We start from the raw sequence: 19,634 nt of genomic DNA on the forward strand, positions 1-19,634 counted from the left end.
TCGGTGTGGTGTTCGAGGTGCTCGCGTAGCTAAAGAGCCCTTGGGAAGCGACCACCGGTGGCTGAGTGTCGCTTATTCCTGTTGTTATGGCTCTGCCTTCCCGAGGGCGCCGTGGTTTACCTGGGAGGGCCCGGGAGTCACTTGTGGGGCGGGGGCCAGTGCGGTGTCCTCCTACGGGTGCTATGGGTACGGGGCAGGTGGCTGCAGTTTCCCTGCTAGGTAAGAAGTGAGTTCATGTGAGCAGTGTACACGCGTGGCACTTTCATGTTGTGCTGCTGCAGTCCAAGCAAAGCTCTGGGGGTTTGAGGTGGTTGGTCTGTGCCGGGCAGCAGAACAAGCTTGAGCGAGAGGAAGGGGGGAATTACCATAGGTAACTTAAAGACATGAAAAACAGAACGTATAGTTAATGGGAAAAAAAGCAAACGTGGTGTGTCCCTGTTCTGTAAGGTCAGGGATGGATGTCTGCAGCACCATGTGATGCTGCTGGCTACAGCAAAGTGCTCTGGATGTGCAGAGGTTCAGCTGTGACTGTGGTGGTTTTAGCTTTCCCTGGAAGGTAGGAGTCAGTGGAGGCTTATGGGAAGCTTGTGCCCTGCTCTTGTAACAGTAGCTGAAGATTATAACTTCTAGGAAGTTTGATCTTTGTGTAAAAGTGTATTATCTTTCTGGCTTTCTTTTTCTCTTGGGAGGCCAAAGGCCCTGTGCAAATGTTAGGCTTACACACTGATGCTTTCTCTGCTTCTTGCCTCCATCCCTGACATCTCTGAAACCAGCATTGACAGGGGGGTAGGTAACAGTAACCAGTAACAGTAACCAGTGTTCTTTGTATACATATAGTGAAGTGAAAGAGTGTAATCCTTCTTCTGAGGTGAGGAAGATGTAGCGTGAGTTTACAGCCCGTAGTACATGACAGAATGAATATGAGAACAACTTACAGAGCTGGCCAGCCATGGAAGATTAATGTACTTGGTGATATTGAACCAGAAGAAATAATCCAGTGAACACTTGATATTTAACTTGTGACACTGAGTGATAATTATTTTGTCATTATGTGATTGGTAAATCTGTAGTGTTCATGGTAACAAAAAAAATAAATGTAAAAAGGGAATGGCACTGTTTTGTAATTTAGAAGCAAATAAGGTTAGCAAAATAGGGGTAAAATAATTCAGTTATGTGGAATTAACTCAAGTTTCCCGCATGTTTCAATTGAGATTTTAAGTGCCTTTGAACAAATGAATTGTTTCTAATTTACACATAGAGATATAGAATGGCCGAGTTGAAAAAGACCACAATGATCATGAAGTTTCAACCCTCTGCTATGTCCAGGGACATCAACCACCAGACGAGGCTGCCCAGAGCCACATCCAGCCTGGCCTTGAATGCCTCCAGGGATGGGGCATCCACAGCCTCCTTGGGCAACCTGTTCCAGTGCGCCACCATGATTTTTGAAGGTCTGGTGTCTTGAACACAGTTAGATTAGTATTCTTAAACCTGTGTTCAATTGGATATCATTGTATAATTCATTTTTTTTAACAATGAATCTCTAAGGTCATAGAGTGGCAGTAATCTTTCTTTCAGCATGGATAAGTGAGTTCTAAAATGATGTTTTGACTTAAGAAGAAATTGTTTATGTCTGAAGGCTGGGCTGCTGTACCATTTGCTTCTGCTTTCAGTGTTCCTGCAGCATGTTTTTTCTTGATTCTGAAAACAAGTGGCAGCAGCAAACTGTGAAGGTCTGTCTGAAAGAATAAAATGCAGGAAGAAGTTTCTGGGATACTGATAGAGTGAGTGAATGAATTCTGGATGAATTTCAAGGCATGTTTAACGCGAAAGATATCTTTTCAGAGAAAAGCTACTAAAGGGACTTGTTGCGAACTTCACAGAATAATACTTAAAGATGAGGAAAAGGTTATGGAAGGGAAATATTTTCCTTTTCAAAAACGTTTTTAAAATATTTGTAGCCACTGTTCATATCTTCATGAAAATCTTTGACAAGAAAGATCTGGAAAGAGGACCACTTAAAACAAGCAAAAAACAATGGTGGTAAGGATTGCTACCTTTAGTTACCTGAAATCAATCTTAACTCATTCTTTAATGCTAGCTAAACATTTCCTGCTCTCCGCACTAGTTTGAAAATTGAGTTTTATGTTCAGAGAGATGATTTTAATTAAAATGTATTTGTAGCATGCACTCAAATTGCAACAATCTGTAAAAGTTTAAGTGCAAGAATCATATTTAAATTTTCTGTAATTATTATCCGCTTTACTGAACAATCTTTAAATCATGACTTCTTTGTTCAGGAGAACTTTTGTGTGTTCACATAAGCTTTTCATTTCTGTTGTAGGAAGAGATTTGACTTCTACATAGAAACATCTGGCTTGATTTCTTTCATAATGTATGAGAGAGAAACTTGGAGGGCTCTCTCTCCTTGCTAATATGTGGAAATCCACATCTACTTCTGTGTTTACAGTGAAGACAGGCAATTCCTTGTGTGTTTCACCTTTACTATCTTGTGAGGCAAAAATTTAATCTTTGTTTTTATTGGAACATCTGAGCTCTTACTATACTCAGGGATATGATTTAGCAGAGGGTTGTTAGAGTTAGGGTGCTGGTTAGGCTGCAGTTGTACTTGATGATCTTCAAGGTCTTTTCCAACCTGGGTAATTCTATGATTCTATACTAATTGAATGGTATTTTTCTCTCTGAACTTAAGAGAAGTTTTTACTTGATACCTTTGTGATCCAGTATCTGCTTCAAACTAACGTTCCACTGCATAACTCTAACAAAAGTAGTGTAGAAACTTCTCCAGAATCAGAACAACTTTAAGGTGTTCTTTCAGCAGTAGAGTTGCTAGAGCATGCGCAGAAATACTTGTAGCTTTTTTTGCTTTACTTTTTTGTTAATCTGTTTTATGCATTAAAATAATTCAGTGTTGTAAAGTAGTGCATGTCTTGCACTGACTGCTGATTTCTTCATTTTGAAGTTGACCCTGGAGAGGACCATTTGAAGTGCTACCAACACATGGCATAGACATATGTAAAGCAAACTGCGATCATAGAATCAGATGGAGTTTTCCTCTGATAGAATAATGTTGGTGTTTTCAGGCTCTATGTGACGTCTTTACAGAGAAAACATGTCTTCTCAATAGAGAAGACAGGGCCCAGTGCGTTATCCTTTGCCAGAACGTAGCTTGTGTCTGTGTAGGTTCACCACGTGCACAGTGGCGTGTTAACCACTTAATTTATCTTTGGCATGCGTATTTGTGTTGAAATGGCAGGAGCTGCAGCACTTATTGCAGGTGGAAGGCTTGAGTCCTGTGAATGTCTTTTATTTTAAAACCAAATTCCAGGCCTGCTTTCAGGTAAGCTCTACTATTTTCTTTGAGCAAGGACCAGGTTTGCATTTGTTCTTCCTTGTGTCACTTTATTTCCCTTCATTTTATTCCTCTGAAAAATGTAGGTTTTTTTTTTCTTCCCCTATTGATAATTCTTACTGATAGTATATTGTAGTTTTCTTTAGTGTTTATTAAGTATCTGGAGATTGTGATAGTGTATTGGTCTTGATCTGCTGTGAGGTATCAGCATAAAACATGTATTTCCTAAAGATCTGTGATCTGATGTTTTATAAGTTTATCTGGGTTTATGTACATGGATTGATTTATGGAAGTGTGATCACTTTTGGTAAAGTATGGGTAGCCCTATTGTGCATATCTTTTAGATATTTGAGGTAGCTCTTGTAATGCTATATCATCTTGTTTAACCAAGAACTTTTAATGTTCTTTAGAGTGTTATGTGTGAACACAGTATTACCATTATATCTTACTTTCTCAAGACTGATTTCTTAATCTTACATCTAATAACTTAGAACCTACATGTTTGACCTTAAGCATGTTACAATTCCGCTTAAGCTTCAGGGAAGTTGCATCTGCATTTCCCCTTCCTTTACTCTAGTCAGAAGTAATGCATGAATAAGTTTATGGTATTGTACAGGAATGTTCAATAAACACTATCTGTTGTGGCTTCTTTCTGTAGCATGGTGTATCAAAATGAGTTATCAATGGGTTGCCTTCATCTTGAACGTAGAATCAGGGGAGAGTGTGTGAATAGCTGCACTTAGGAAATGTTGTGTCCACGCAAGGGGAAGAAGCTGAGCAAGGAAGTCTTGAAGAGACAGACCACAGTAACACAAAAGAAGGAGTCTGGGCCCTTGTCTCTGCTTGGAGCAGTAGAAGTGTTTCCCCATTGCCCCCAAAGTGCCCCAAAGCAACAGATAGAGGGCTCTGGGGCTGGAAGGAGGAGAGGGTGTGGGTAGCAGGCAGTCAGGACTCAGGAAGAGGCAGCCACAAAAATTTGGTCTAACCAAGGATGTGTGTTAGAACCAGTGCTACTGGAAAAAGGCAAAGGGTGTTAGCAACTGGGGACTCTGCACTTAGGGGCATTGAGGCACTTGTTTGCCACCCACACAAACTCTCTAGAGAGGTTTGCTGCCTACTGGGGGCCACCATTCATGGTATCAAGATGATACTGGGTATGGTAGAGCCGAAGGACTGCTGCTCATTTTAGCTATATCAGTTTGTCCATATAAGGCTGCAGTAAAGAGACTACAAAATACTTAAAAGGATCTTTATATCCTTTGAAAAGATGTTCAAGGTAGCATTCTCTATCCTCCCACTTGAAGACTGGGACCTGAGAAGGGAGAGGATCAGGTGAGTGATTGGCTGTGGGGCTGGTGCTACACTCAAAGCTTTGGGTTCCATGATCCCAGAGGCATCTTTGAGATACTGTGGTGTGTTGACATCAGGTGGGACACAACTGACCACATTAGGCATGAATATTCTGGGCAGCAAGCTGACTGGGCTGATTAACAGAGCTTTAAACTAGATTTGATGGGGGAAAGGGGATGTTCTTATGAGTGATAGAGAAGGGACAGGGAATGCTGTCATTTAAGGAAACTGCAGGGGAAAAAACTGGAGTTTTCTCTCAAGGATTTAGGAAGGGCTCTTTGAAGGGCAGTCCAGCTGAAGTACCTCTACACCAATGCGTGCAGTGTGAGAAGTAAGTAGGAGGAGTTGGAAACCAGAGTGCAATTAGAAAACTGTGACCTGACAGCTATTAGAAGAGCATGGTGGGATGAACTGCAGATCTGGAACACCTAGGCCTACAAGCTTTTTAGTAGAGATAGGCAAGGAAAGAGTCACAGGAGAGTTGTCTTCTATGTTAAAAAACTGATAGTTTGCGAAGAGCTGCCTCTGAGAAACAGCCATGAACAGGCTGAGAGCTTGTGGATTAAAACTAGGGACCAGACCAGTAAAGGGCATTTCATGGTTGGGAGTCTAAAACAGGCTGCCTGATCAAGGAAGGCCTGTTGACAAGGCCTTCTTGCTTTAGCTACAATTTTGTGCTCACAGGCTTTCATCCCTATGGGAGATTTTAGCCACTGAATGTCTACTTTGGATGCAACGCTGCAGGCTGCAAGCAGTCCAGGATTATGTTGAGGATAACTTCTTGGTCCAGTTATTGGACATCCCAGCTAGAAGTGAAGAGTTTCTAGACCCTGTGCTCACCAATGCAGATAAGTTCTACGATGAGCTTAAGACAGGTGGTGGGCTGGGCTGTAGTGTCCATACTACAGTTGAGTTTTTGAACTCAGGGAATATGGGCTTGGTGTTTAAGTGAGGTCAGAACTTCAGAGAAGTGAAGTTATGGCTGTGTAAGGAATTACTGGATGAGATCCCATGGGAAACTATCCCAGGGCAAAGGAATGGCTGGCACTTGTTTAAGGATACCTTTCTGAGAGTACAAGAACCCTTCATCCCTCAGTGTAAGAAGTCAAGCAGAGGAGGCAGGAAACTGGCATGGATGAGCAAGGACCTGCTGGTTAAACTGAGGGATAAAAAGGCAGTGGAAGCTGTGGAGGCTGATGATGGGTGATGTTCCTGAGGAGCTGGCTTGGAACCAGTGCTCTTCAACATCTTTATTCATAACTTAGTGAATTAGACAAGCTCCCTCTCCTGGTTTGCTGATAACACTAAGCAGAGCTGTGCAGTTGATAAAAAGAGAAGGAAGGGATGCCATTCAAAGAGACCTGGGAAGGCTGGAAAAGTGGGCCTCATTAGATTCAACCAGACCTAATACAAGGTGCCGCACTTGAGTCAGGGCAATCCCAAACAGAAGTACAGACTGGAAGAAGAATTCATTGAGAGCAGCTCTGCAGGGAAGGACTTGAAGGTTCTGGTGGATGAAAAGCTTGATGTGAGCCAGCAGGGTGCTCTTGTAGCTTTGGAAGGCCAACGGTCTGCTGGGCTGCATCAAAAGATGGGTGACAGCAGAATATGAGAGATTATTGTCCTTCTCTGCTCTTGTACTATGTGGTGGAGCCCCAGAATCCATAAAGACGTGGAGTTTTTGGAGTGGGTCTAAAGGAGAGCCAGGAAGATGAGCAGAGGGTTGGCACATCTCTCTTTTGAAAACAGGCTGAGGGAGCTGAGCATGTTTGGTCTGGAGAAGGGGGACCTTACTGTAGCCCTTTAGTATGTATAGGGAGCTTATGAACAGGAGGGGGGCTGACTTTTTATGCAAATGGACAGTGATAGTACAGGACAAAGGAGAATGGCTTTAGACTAAAAAAGAAGAAACTTAGGATGCAAGGAGGAAGCTCTGCTTTGAAGTATTGAGTCACTGGAACACATTACCTAGACAAGCTGTGGATGCCCTATCACTAGAGGTGTTCAAGGCCATGTTGGTTGGGGCCTAACACATGTATTGGTATGTATTTAGTAGCTTATTTATTTATTTAAATATTCCGAGGTAGTGTTGGAAAGCTGTAAGGAATACCAAGGCAGTACTTAACTCCCTCACAGGTCTTGTCCTGAAAAGATTGATTGTATGCACACATCTTGCACTTTCTGCTTCAGGGATCTTGCATACTAAGGACAGTTACATATTGTTGCAGTAATATCTTAGGGGTAAAAATAAATATAGATGACCGGATATGAGCTTTCTTATTAATTGAGCTTTTTTTTTTTTTTTTTTTTGTGATTTGACACATTTATTTCAGAGAAATGGCAGAAGAAAGTCTGTTCCGGGACCTCCTGGAAATCCTGATGAGAGCCTCAAATGAAATTGAACAGGCCTGTAAAGATTCCTCTGAACTGCTGGGTTTAGACACCTGTCTGATGCTCATAGCAGAATGTTTCAGGTGTCTGAGGAATGCCTGTGTTCAGTGTGCCAAGAATCAACATATCATGAGGTACAGTTTTGATCATTTTAACTCATATTACATTATAATTGTCTGATGTTTGTGTGGCTTTATATAGAGATTCTTACTTTACACTGCTGTGTTAACTGGTATTTCCTTTTTGATTCAGTCACTTGAATTGATGTATGCAAGTAGCAATAATAGCTGACCTGTTTGTAGGTCAGAGTTTGTGACAGAAGAAAACTGTAGTTTGTGTTCTTAGCGTGGGTTGATATGAAAATGATACAAGCCTTTTGTAAGTTTGACTGTGGAACTAGACTTCATTTTATTTTTTATTTTTTTTGGATAATGTCATCAATAAGTAAACAGCCTTAATGGTTACAAGATCAATACTTTTTTTTCCCTCTAACGTACATATAGATCTACTTAGCAGTCTTGGGAGAATATAGTATATAGATATATTTAGTGTATTTCAACTCTGATATATACATTGAATCAGGCTCATTAAGTTATTCAGGCTCTCCTTTTAACCTGCATCTGTTATGACATTTAAGTGATGCCTGGGATATAGCTAGCAGTCGTAACTGAGAATCTGGTAGTCTACCTGCTGTTCAAAAGTAACTCCAGATCCAGCCAAGGCAAACAAGAACCGCTAACTGAAATCCAGACCTGTTTCAAAGTTGTTAATTCTTCAATAATTGTAATACAATCTTGAAATTCGGTTTCTTGGGACTTCTCAAACTTTATTGAACTAAATAAAATAGAGCATGGGACAAAGTTCAACTCCTGTGCTGGGGTGGGATTTTTGTTAATAGCACAAAAGTTGCAGGGCTTTTTGCAGAAACCATTAGTTTTAGAAAAAGTTAAACCTAAATTCGGGATCCTAAATGTTTTTTGTATTGATGTTGCTAGCAGTTGTTATTATGTTGTGGGCCAAGAAACTGATCTGAAAGATAATTTACTTATTTTTTTCTGAGGGATTGTTCAACCACTGTAGGTTTCCTTATTTGTAACTTCTTGTAGCTTCTTAGTTGTTCAGTTTAACAAAAGAGAGAGAACAGAATTGCATGGCTGGGAGTTGGTATAATTGACCTTCTTGGCGGCATGTTGCTTATTACCTAGTAATAGGTCTGATATTTTCTTTCTAATGGAATTCAGGTATTAAACCTGCTTCTTGGTAAAAATGTGCTTGGCACACTCTATGCTCATGCTGTATGCTTACCCTTGGTATAGTTATAGTCTTATAGAGTTATTAGCATTCAGCTTTCTATGCAGAGTTATAATAATTGTAGTTCCCTGTAGACTGTAGGAGGTGGAGAATCCCTGTCTGGCTGGAAAGTTCTGGCAGTGTTTATAGCAGTAAATGATGTTGTGGGTCACTCTGACAGTGCAATGTGCTTTGTAGCAATATAACGTTTTATGCCCTCTAATTGGTGTTTTGAGCATTTTTATACTGGTTGTATGTTTGTGTTGATTTCTAATCAGTTACAAATGTACAACTTAATTAGGAATTAAATATCTTGAATGATAAAAAGCTGTGAGAAGAAAAGTTATGAGTCTTCGATGTTTTTGAAGTGTTAAATGTTCAGATATTAAAAAACTACAATTTTTTTTTTTTTTTTTTTTTTACCAGAATCAAAACTGATCCTTTATAGGAAAGAATGCAATGATTGTAAACACATGGGTTGTTTAATAACTTTGAAGCTACTAGGGAATTCAAAATGTTGCTCTTTCCAGCTTCTCTGTTTTGTATGCAATGAGGATTTTCGGGGTCTGAACAAATGGGAAGTGTTTTAGCAAATTTGATATATGTATTGTCTATTTATAAATGTATCTTTTTTGTGTTAAAACATAATCAGGAAGGTAATGTCTAATAAACCCCCTGCAGAAGAGAAATAATCAACATTCGTCTGTAATGACGTGATATTTTTGCAGTAACTTGTGCTTGGTTGTGGAGATTTAATATCAGTGTTATTATGAGGTTTCAGCCACACTATCTTAGCTGATCTCTTCTCAAACAGTTGAACTACTAAAGTATACAAGTGAGTTAAAAGCTGAAACTTTATCTGTTTATAATGTGTTCTTTGACTTACTGGGTTTTGGTTTGGTTTTGGTTTTTAACCCCTGTTGCATTCTTCATATCCTGACATATATATTGTCTGCCTTCAAGATTGCTGATTTTTGGCTATATAGTTATTTTGGCGCTTTTGATGCCAACTTTGCTTTTGGTAGACTGTGAATTAGTACATATTTACTGTCACCCTGACATATTGTTAGAACAGGAATTAATGTCTGCTTTGTTGTCTTTGCTTCCTGCAAAGAATATTTTGAAAACCTTCCCTAATAATTCCAATTCTATATTAATTCTAATAATAATTTGTGGGAGTTAATATTAGAATATGTCTTAGTGAGAGATAATACATGAATTAGATTGCATTGTGGGACCAGCAAGCAACCAGTAAATGTATGTTATGTGGGTTTTCTTGGAAGTTGCTACTATGACAATGTGAACTCATTCCTTTCTAGTTACTTTTTTTCCATTGTCTGCTTATCATTTGCAAGGCATAACAAAGTGTTAAGAAATGGGGAAGGGTACAGAAATACCTAAGATGTTGAACATCAAACTGTTGAAGTCTGAAACAGAATATACACCTGTTCCTTTTCCTTCTAACAGCATTACTATGGTTAGTGTTAGTCAGACACAGTAGAAGAAACAACTTTTTATTTCAGGCTTTCTGAAAATGTTGAAGGCTTTCCATTAACTGAAGTGAAAAGGGTTTTTGCTTTATTTGGGAGTGTTTCATACAAAATATTTTTTTTCCCCCAATTGCATAATAGGAACTTGGGTCTCATCGCTACATCTGTCCATTTGATCAAATTGCTTGATGGGATGCAGGTCAAAGAAGAGCCATTACTGATTGGTAAGGACGTGGATTTTGTTAAACGTATTGTCTGTGCTGTATTTTTTATGTGGGAAGTCATGTGGCGGTATGATGCCACCTTATCAATACTTTTTTTTTTCTGTACACAGACTTTGTTTCTGGAATTGTAAAATGCTAATTTGTTCTCCTTTCTTTCTTACATAACATTATGGATGGTGGGATAGAAGGGCAAAGGAAATTCTGCTTAGTTGGTATTTCAGAAGTTGATTAAAAAGTTAAGAACTGTGGGCCTTCTGTTAGGCTTCTTAGAAAAAAATCCCCCTTTCTCTTTCCACTGCCGCCCCCCCCCCCCCCGTTCAAAATATGTTATGCTGTTTTGCTGTCTCTTTATTTGATCTGTGAACATACTGAGATGGATGAATGTTCCCATTATTTTGATTGCAGTTGAAATAATGTAGATGATTCTAATAAAATTTGTCTGTGAGATTTTTTTTGATTTTTTTTTTTGGTTGGCTTTTAATTTTTTTCATTTATTGTTTTTGCTGGTTGGTTGGGGTGAAAGTTGCCAGGAACCGATTACTGATTTGAGTACTGTTCACGCGTCCTTTGTTAATGAAGTTGTTTTTTCTTTTCCACTCTTTCATATAATGAAGAGAAAATCTGTCTGAAGTATCCTTCCTGCTTAATGACAGTTATTACGACTCATTTCTACCAAATTCCTTCTAACCAAAAATTAAGGCATTTTCAGTAATTTTCTTCACATTCTGTGTGTGTGTGTGGAACTTGATACAGGGCAGTGGACCCCACTCTTTATTGTCTGTGGTTGCAGGGAACAGGGAACATTTTGTTTCTCTTGCTGCTTTTATTTCTTTTCAGTTCTTTTACTTGAAAAAGGTTTTTGCTGGGTTCCTGTTGCTGCTTTTCTGTAACATTTGTGAAAGCGAATGCATCACTTCTTCATCCACTGATGGAATTCTCCCAGAAAAAGATTACTGATGTTCTTCCTAATGTTAGCGAGGAGCTTCCGGTGTTTCTGCCCTTTGTCTCTTGCTCTGTTGCTTCACACCACTGAAAAGTGTCCACCCCCATCCACTTGATTCCCAAGTTTTAGATATCTATAAGCACTTATCCTCTTTCAGCCTTCTCCAGGCCGATCAGTCCCAGGTTTCTTAGCCTTTCCTTGCACAGGAGATGTTCCAGACCCCTAATCATTTTTGTGGCCTTGTGATGGACTCTTTCTAGGATATCCTTGTCATTTTTTAAATTAAGAGCCCAGAGCTGGATATGATATTCTAAGTGTGGAGTCACCAGGGCAGATTAGAGCTGGAAGGTCACCACCCATCACAGGATGCAGCTGGCCTTTTTAGCCACAAGGCCACATTGCTGATTCATGGCCCATCTACTGTCCACCAGTGCACCTTCTCCGTAAAGTTCCTTGCCAAGTGAACTTTGTTGCAAGTGAAAATCAAGCTAGTGCTTAGAGCACAGTCTCTTTCCGTAGATCATGCTTCAGAATTTAGAGGATTAATATCAGTAGTGGATTATTAGCTGCATTTTCAGAAAGTGTGGTAAATTCCTAAACTGAATTTAGAAAGCCCTGTTGAAACAAAAGAAACCCATGAAATTTTGTGTTATTTGTTAATTGCATTTCTGCTTCATGGTTCTCCTCCTTGTAGTTGATGTAGCAAATGAAGTCATAAAGAAAAGAGTATCATATTTATTTTGTTCTCTAGCAGATAATACTTAAGTAGCTCCAAAAGTAATGCCTCCTATTAGTTTCTATGAAAACTACAACAGATGCGGAGGGCACACAAGCACTGTTCAATAGAGCCAATTGTCAACTATAAAACTGTGTTTTTTCAATGTAATTGGCACCATTAGCTCTGCAGGCTGTACTCATAAAAATCTGCGCTAGCAGGGGTGACCCACTGTTGTTGCTACTGCTGAAAAGTATCACCCACCACTGTGCTCGCGTACACTGTTTGATATCTGTGAATGTTCAGCAAGCATTAATGAATGTCAGCAGGTGCCATTTTCTCTGCATGGAAGGATTCAGTGATACATTTTTGCTTCATACATACTTCCTTGTCAGATTGCCCCTCTGCTGCAATTCATCACACAGCAACAAAACAGAAGGGGATCCTGGTGGGAAAGTTCAACTTCTACTGTCACACTACCATCATCCAGCTCTGATATACTGGGCTTATGTAGTAAAATATGAGGAATTACTTTCAGAGCAGCCCTTATAAGTTGTTTAGGTATGTCCTGCTTCCTCCTTTAAATTGGCGCTTAAATCTGATGATTATACTTAAATGTGTGGTTTTTTTTTTTTTAATGTCCTATGGGTATTTTAAATATCTTCATGTTGCTTCTATAGCCATAGACTACATATAATACACAGATAAAAAGGTAACACTGTATTGCAGGGAGAGAAACACTATGTAGTGTTTCAGTTCATGCCTTTGTTAAGGTTTTCCTGAACCATATCTTTGTAGGATTAAAAAAAAAATGAATTTCCAATTTTATTGTACTCATGAAGAAGAAAACCTGAAAATTTTGGTTCAATCTGAAAAAATCTTTTAATCTGGTCTGTGATTTGTTTTCAGTCTTAAATCTGTTGGTGGCTGTTAAGTTTCAGAATGATGTGGTAAGTTTTGTAGGAAAGTTCAGTGTACATGCAATTCATAATGGATATTAAAAAAAATGAAATAAAGTATATATACCTGGGCCAGCACTGTACTCAGTGTGATGGTTTTCAAGGGGGAGAAGAGGTACTCTTCAAATGATTTATGATTTATTAGTTATAGGAGCAAATAAGAAAGTTGTGTGATTAAAAAAAAAAAAAAGGATTTTTTTTTTTGCATTTTCTCTGCAAGAAGCAACTTCTTATAAATAGCTGTTAGGAGGCTTATCCTGGGCCTCAGTTTATTACCTTTACTAAAACAACTCTACTGCAAATTTTCAGCATTTCTCATTGTTCCTCTTCAATAAAAAGATAAATTCCAATGAGCTGTGGAAAGAGCTGTACTTTTGAGTACGTTACACAACTAAGGCAGTGGACCAGAAAATCTGGAGGTGAGTTAGTATGTCTGTCCAGGAATAGCTCTCTGAGGCTCTAGAGAGATTAAAAATAGCTAGTTAATTCCTACATATGGCACGTAAAGATAGTTCAACCCCACCTGCAAGCCAGCCATCCCTTTAACGATTTTTTTTTTTCTTTTAATACATATGCTAAAAGAACATATTTAGGCCTTTGAGATACGGTGTTGCTTTCAAATAGCTGTTTGTTCCCACTCTTCCTCTGTTCTTGCTTCCTAAGTCTTAGTTTTAGCGGTGTTGCATGGCCTGATTTGTCTTGTATTTCCATAAAATACATAGTGGTAATTTTTCTTGATCAAGTAATATTTTGTAGCATCTGGAGAAGGGGGTCTCCTTTAAGAGATGTTGGAAAAAGCCAACATTTAGATAGGTGCAGGAGCTTGCTGGGCCGTGATGCTAAACAACTGTTTAATGATTTGTAGTCTTTCCATGCAGGATCAAGACTGATCTGTATCAGGTGAGTCACACGTAGTTGTAAATGTGCTCTCCCTCTTCCTTTGGAGAGCAAAGTTCCTAGTCAAGCAGAGGAAAATCTGAGGCCACATGATCTTCCAATAAACAACAAATAACTTATTCAAATTTTTACTAACAGTGTAGTGAATAAAAATATGAATTTCTGCAGAATATAAGATTAATACCCTCTCCATGTCCTTTTTTTTTTTTTTTTTTTTTTTTTTTTTTTGTAATAATAAAATAAAATAGGCACATCACTACAACCTTTTTTTTCTGCTGTGGGTACAAAGACCAAGAGCATTTGCCAGAGGAGCAGATGAAGCTGCTGGATGAACTTTAACTGAACTTAAAACAGACCCAGATCTCCTAAGAGCTGAGAAGTAGTTCAGTATGTTAGTGATTGCAGCAGACATAGGAAATATCCTTGTCAGAAGCCCAACTAGAAAATCTCCTGCACTTGATAGTGTGTGTCTTAGTTTGTTTTTTTGGGATATTTTTTTTCACCCCCTTTTTCCTATGGAAAATCTTAAAGCTTTCCAGTAAATCTAGGAGACCTGTGAATGTTACATTGGTGTTTGTTAGGATGATAGACCTTCCTCTCCAGATTCCAGAGTGAAAATTAGATGTAGGATTCATCTCTGAAATCTGGAGAAAACAAAGAAAGTTTCTTTTCTCCTTGATAAATTACAGCAAGGGCATGCCTGTTTTCAAGCAAGCTGCAATAGTCTGATCCTTTCATTGATCACGTTTTTCTTTTACATTTTGTACAGAAGGTGCTTTAATCTTGTTTGTAAATAGATCTCCTCAAGCCTTTCACCGCTTCAAAATATTGCAGATGCTGAAGAATGTGCTCTGAATTCCAACATAATTGCTGTAAAGTATTTATCCGCCAGTATACTTTGCTGTGCTCTTGGAAGAAAAGGCACTGAATGCCCGATAAGTGCTCCGTGAGGGACAATTTGTTGTGAAGGTTCTCTGAATGAGCTGATTGTACTTTAAAGCAGACCTTAGTGCAACTGTGTCAGCTACTGAAGGGTACAGCTCTGCGTGTGCCTGAGGGAGGTGCTCCAGGCTTTACACTGGTGATCCTCAGCTCCAGGCTGCTGGTGATATTCGAGCAGGCATTAAACCGAGAAGCAGGACTATTATTGTTATGCTGTCCTGATGCCTCAAAGTTCTTATGGGTTTTAAACCAACCGGGGGAAGCTACATAAAAATTACTTAATAGGAGAGTATTGACAACAAATGTCAATGGCATGTGTGCTGTGGGAGAGTTCTGTCAAAACTAGTGTCCAGATGTGCAGGCTGCTGTACAGGGCTTCAGACTGTTTGCTCGTTGTAATGTCATGTCCAGAAATGCTAGCAAAATTGCCATAGATAATAAACTTAGATCCGAGAACAGGAATTTGACTATGCTTCCCAGTTTTCTGAAAAGCTTTCAGATATAGTTAAGCTTCTACAGATAGTGCATTCAGAACAGCAGGTGAAACATTTCTTTAAAGACAGTGTTGAAAGGTGACTGTATGTAGGATTTTCATACTGCAATGATTATAGTAACATAAGCGTTTTCTGGTAGGCTGTTTAGCAACATGGCTATAAAGTGCCTGGCACTTGTTCACACTGCTTCTCCTGAAGGAGGATTTAGGGGAAATAAAGAATGTTTTATCTCGAATCATAGAATAACCTGGGTAGACAAAGACCACAATGATCACTTAGTTTCAACCCCCTGCTATGTTCAGGCTTGCCAACCATGAGGCCAGGCTGCCCCGAGCCACATCCAGCCTGGCCTTGAATGCCTACAGGGATGGGGGGATCCACAACCTCCTTGGGCAACCTGTTCTAGTGCAACATCACCTGAGTGAAAAACTTTCTCCTAATCTCTAAGCTAAATCTCCTCTGTCTTAGTTTAAAACCATTCCTCCTTGTCCTATCACTATCTACTCTCATAAACTTCTGTCCCCTCCTGTTTGTATGCTCCCTTCGAGTCTTGGAAGGCCACAGCGAGGTCCCCTTGAAGCCTTCTCTTTTCCAAGCTAAATAAGCCCCATAAAGGCCAGTAGACCCCAGTATGGTCTTGGCTTAAATGGTTTTGAAGTACCCCCAAATGTAACATGTTATGTGGAACTGCGAAGAAACATTTCTTGCTATGAGGAGAAGAGAAGCCCTGTGGTGTTGTTCAGATAAAGAATCGTGCTGAATCTGAAAAGTCTGTGGGAAGGGGGGGGGGGAATGGACGGACTGCTTGACTGGGTTTTTTTGTTTTGTGGTGTTTATTTTTTTTCCCCCTATCTCAGCATTCATAATTTTTAGGATTCAGCTTCAGTCAGTGTTCTTTCAGTGTTCTAACTGATTTGGACCTGATCTTCTATCATATGTATTCAATTAATGAAAAGGAAAATACAATTTCTCTTGACTCGCTGCTGCCGTTTTGGGTTGGTTGTGGCATTTAATTCTTGAGTTATCTTTGCAAAACTTCCTGGCAACAAAAGTGATTTAATAGAAGGGATTTCTGCTTCCTCAAGAAAGGCAAGAGGAGATAAACTTATGAGTTCTGTTCTCTCTTGCAATGAAGGTAAATATGAAAAGTTTTTTTTCATCTGACCTTTTCCTCAATCTGCATTCAGCTATTTGTAATTTGGAGCTGCTTTGGAAAACAGACCGATTGATTCTGAAGGTATGGAAAAGCAGTGGAAGGTGATGTTTTCAAACCTGCTGATTAATACTGAATTGATTTTCCTTTCTAAATTTTTAAATAGACATTCCTTTGTCCTTAACTGCTCTTAAATTTTTATCCATTTTTACTATGTATTTAGTTAGTTATTTTGTTCCCCTAAACGAGGCGATGGCCGCAGCTGCACTGCGGGGATGGAACCGGGGGCGGCTGCTGCTCAGGGGTTGCAGGGAGTCGGTCAGCAGGGGGCGAGACCTCGCGTTGCTGGCAGCCGTCGTGGTCCAATTCTGTTTCCAATTCTCTCCATCCCACTGGGGGGGAGCGAGCGAATGGCTGTGTGGTACCGTGCTGCTGCTGGGTTAAACCACAGCAGTATTTTAACAGGAAAAAGAGCTGGAGTGGTCAAATACGGAGCCTAAATATTCTTTACCAAATGCCAGTATTGACCAAAGAAGTTTCTTTCTTATCTTTTCTGCTTCTGTTTTATTTCCTGTTCAGGAAATATATATATATATATATATATATATCTTTTTGCTTTAGTCTTTAAAAAATTGCATTCTGCTTTTCACTGCTTTTTGTAGTTCTCCAAGCACGTTGCACTGAATGATTTCATTTCCTGTTTGCGTTTTATTCTGCGTATGAAAAATAAATATTTTTAAAACATGGGAAGTGTGATAGAGCAGTAAAATTTTATTTGACAGCGCATTTGGGAAACCATTGTTAAATTTTATTGCCTATAAACTGAGACTTTTTTTTTTTCTTTTTTTTTCTTTTTCTGTTTGAACAGTGAGCATCTTCACGCTGACTTGGTTATATGGCTTTGATTGTAAGGTAACCTACAGCTGGAGAAGATGCAACTTCTTAGTTATGTCCTGGAGATTCTGTAACACAGTGGCTACTAAATATAAACCAACTGACTTGTCCTTTATAAAGTTAATCCTTCTTCTCTTCCTACATCAATGCTATCTATATTTATCTCCAGAGGAGGAAGCAAACCATGTATGTGTGTTGTTTCTTGGGTTGTGGGTTTTTTTGGTCTTTTTTTTTTTTCTTCGAGTGATTTTTATGAGTTAATGTATTGCAAAATTGTCGTGCAAGTCAGATGTATGCTGATTTACATGGAATGAGAGTAAACTCTTATAAAACTTGAGCCATTTTACTTGTCATGCAGGGTCAAAAATACTGACTCTTATCATATTATGTGCTAGTTTTTCTTTCAAGGGTGAGGAAGGGGGAAAGAGAGATACCCGTATGGATTTACAGTCCATGAGGTTAATTCCCAACAAGCACTATGAAGGAAGCATACTTCAGCAAGACAGAGGAAAGGAGAATTTAAGTATCTTCATCTTCATTTTTAATTTAATTTTATTTTTTCATTTGAGGTTTCCTTTTGCTTAGTCTTAGCAAAACTAAATAAACCAGGCACTAACTTAAATAGACTTTTTTTAGTCATATAAATAAAGGACAGCCCCGATCTAAAGAGTTGCCAGTTTCCATGTGTGATCTTTGCTTTATCTGTCTAGGCTTTTTGTGTAGGGGATTGGTGCCAGTACTTTGCTGCCACTGTTGAAGTAAAAACTATAATTACTTTGTCAAAATAATATTTATAGTATTTTCAGGGAATAATTGTGGGAGTGTGACGAATATATTATACTCATCAAACTTTTATGTAAACATAAGCATGAGTTTTTTATTTGAGTTATTGGTGTTGTTTTTGGCCTTTGTGTGTTTCCAATTGGTAAAAATAATATTGGGATGTCCATGGTCTTTGTGAATTTGCAGAGTATGTGCCCTAACAATCAGTTGATATGCTGTCTGGTAGATGTAAACTGCTATTTGCACTTGTGTTGGGATTTTAGTCTCATGTTTCCATAGCTTTTAAAAAATCCTGTGTTTTTAGAGTTTTGTGATCCCCTAATTATTAGAGCACGTACCATTTTACTACTTCACTACTTCGCCAAAGAGGAAAGTTTTAAGAAATCGCTTTGTTCTCTTGGTATCATTTGTTTTGGGTTTTTTTTGCTTGGTGTTTTTTTTTTGTTTGTTTTTTTTTTTTTTGTGTTGTTTGTTTGTTTGTTTGTTTGTTTGTTTGTTTTAAGCTTATGTTGAATGCTAGTTTGAGTGCCTGTGAATGTCTCCGAGAAAAATCTATGCTAGCAATCAAGTACAGAGTTGCTCCTATGCTAGTTGATGGTATAGGGATGACTTTGTGTTCTTACTGTTGGTTGATGGTGAATATTTTCATAGATTTATAGTGAAGCATTTGTCTTTGGAACATCTGCAGTGAAGACGATGTTCCTGCAAGCTTCACCCTTCCTATGACGCCCTAATGTCACCTTAGCTGGATGGGAACGGTCTGTGTCTTCACAGTTTGGTTCAAAATCTTTAAAGGCAGTGAAAGGACTCTGACTTGGGTGGGCTTTGGTTCAAGCTTTTGTTCTTTGACCTTTTTTCAGAAACTGCAAAATAGAAAGCCAGTTTTTACACCTCTTTCAGCTGTCCACATAAGGAAAAGAACCAAACCTAGATTAAGACCAGTCAAAATTGTGCTAAGTTCTCAAACGCTTTGTTCTCTCTTGTTTGTGTCTATGCAGTACTGGCCCCATCTGCAGCTCTTTGGTTCCTGGTGCTGAGTGGCTAATTTGTCCTGTATACTGGGCTATATCTTTATTTATATCTTAAATTTTGTGCATACTATAGAGACATTGGTGTGGTGCTGCTGCTCTCCTGAAGGAGCTGATTTATCACTACTGTATGTGGCAAGTATAGTCAAATGTATCTATGTAACAGTAAGTCAGCAGAAACTTTAATTTTGTGTCAATGATAGCAGTATCATTGTTTTCAGCCTGATACATCTGTGTTCATGCACACAGCTTGCCTGTGATTTCTAATATTAATATGGAGCTTTACATGTGTTTTAGTTTCTTTCACTTCATACATCTGGAGTAGAATGAGGTTTGGGGTGAACAAGTTCAAATCCAGGTAATAATGACAAGTTTAGGATAAGGGATGCTATTTAAATGCATCATTTTCTCACTGATAAAAAGGGAAGAGGGACAGAATGGAGTTTTGAACTTGAAAATAGAAGCCTGAGCAGGGCCTGAATCATCATTTCTTGAGTTGTGATTCCACAGTAGTTATTGGATCCTGTGTCTGAATACAGTAAACTCCAGTTGACTGTACTTGTCCTTTGGTAGTCCTGTGGAATATTGCTATACTCTCCTCACTCCCCTTATACTTTACCAAATAAAAACCCAGCACTCAACTCCAAAAAGAAACCTCAGCCATCCAACCTTTTCAAGTTCTGATCTAGATTTCCTTTTTTTTTTTTT

At 38.9% G+C, this 19,634-nt stretch overlaps 1 protein-coding gene across 1 annotated transcript in view; it reads left to right on the forward strand.

Moving 5' to 3' along the window:
• The window catches only part of ATXN10 (ataxin 10), a 91,791-nt gene that overhangs the window by 617 nt on the left and 71,540 nt on the right, over positions 1–19,634 (forward strand). The window contains exons 2-3 of the mRNA XM_015870548.2: positions 7,057–7,248; positions 10,036–10,118. Of these exons, the coding sequence (XP_015726034.2) occupies positions 7,057–7,248; positions 10,036–10,118 (275 nt within the window). The remainder of the gene's footprint in view (positions 1–7,056; positions 7,249–10,035; positions 10,119–19,634) is intronic.

Source organism: Coturnix japonica, chromosome 1 (assembly GCF_001577835.2).
Source record: "Coturnix japonica isolate 7356 chromosome 1, Coturnix japonica 2.1, whole genome shotgun sequence".
In the NCBI taxonomy this organism is placed as follows: Eukaryota; Metazoa; Chordata; class Aves; order Galliformes; family Phasianidae; genus Coturnix; species Coturnix japonica.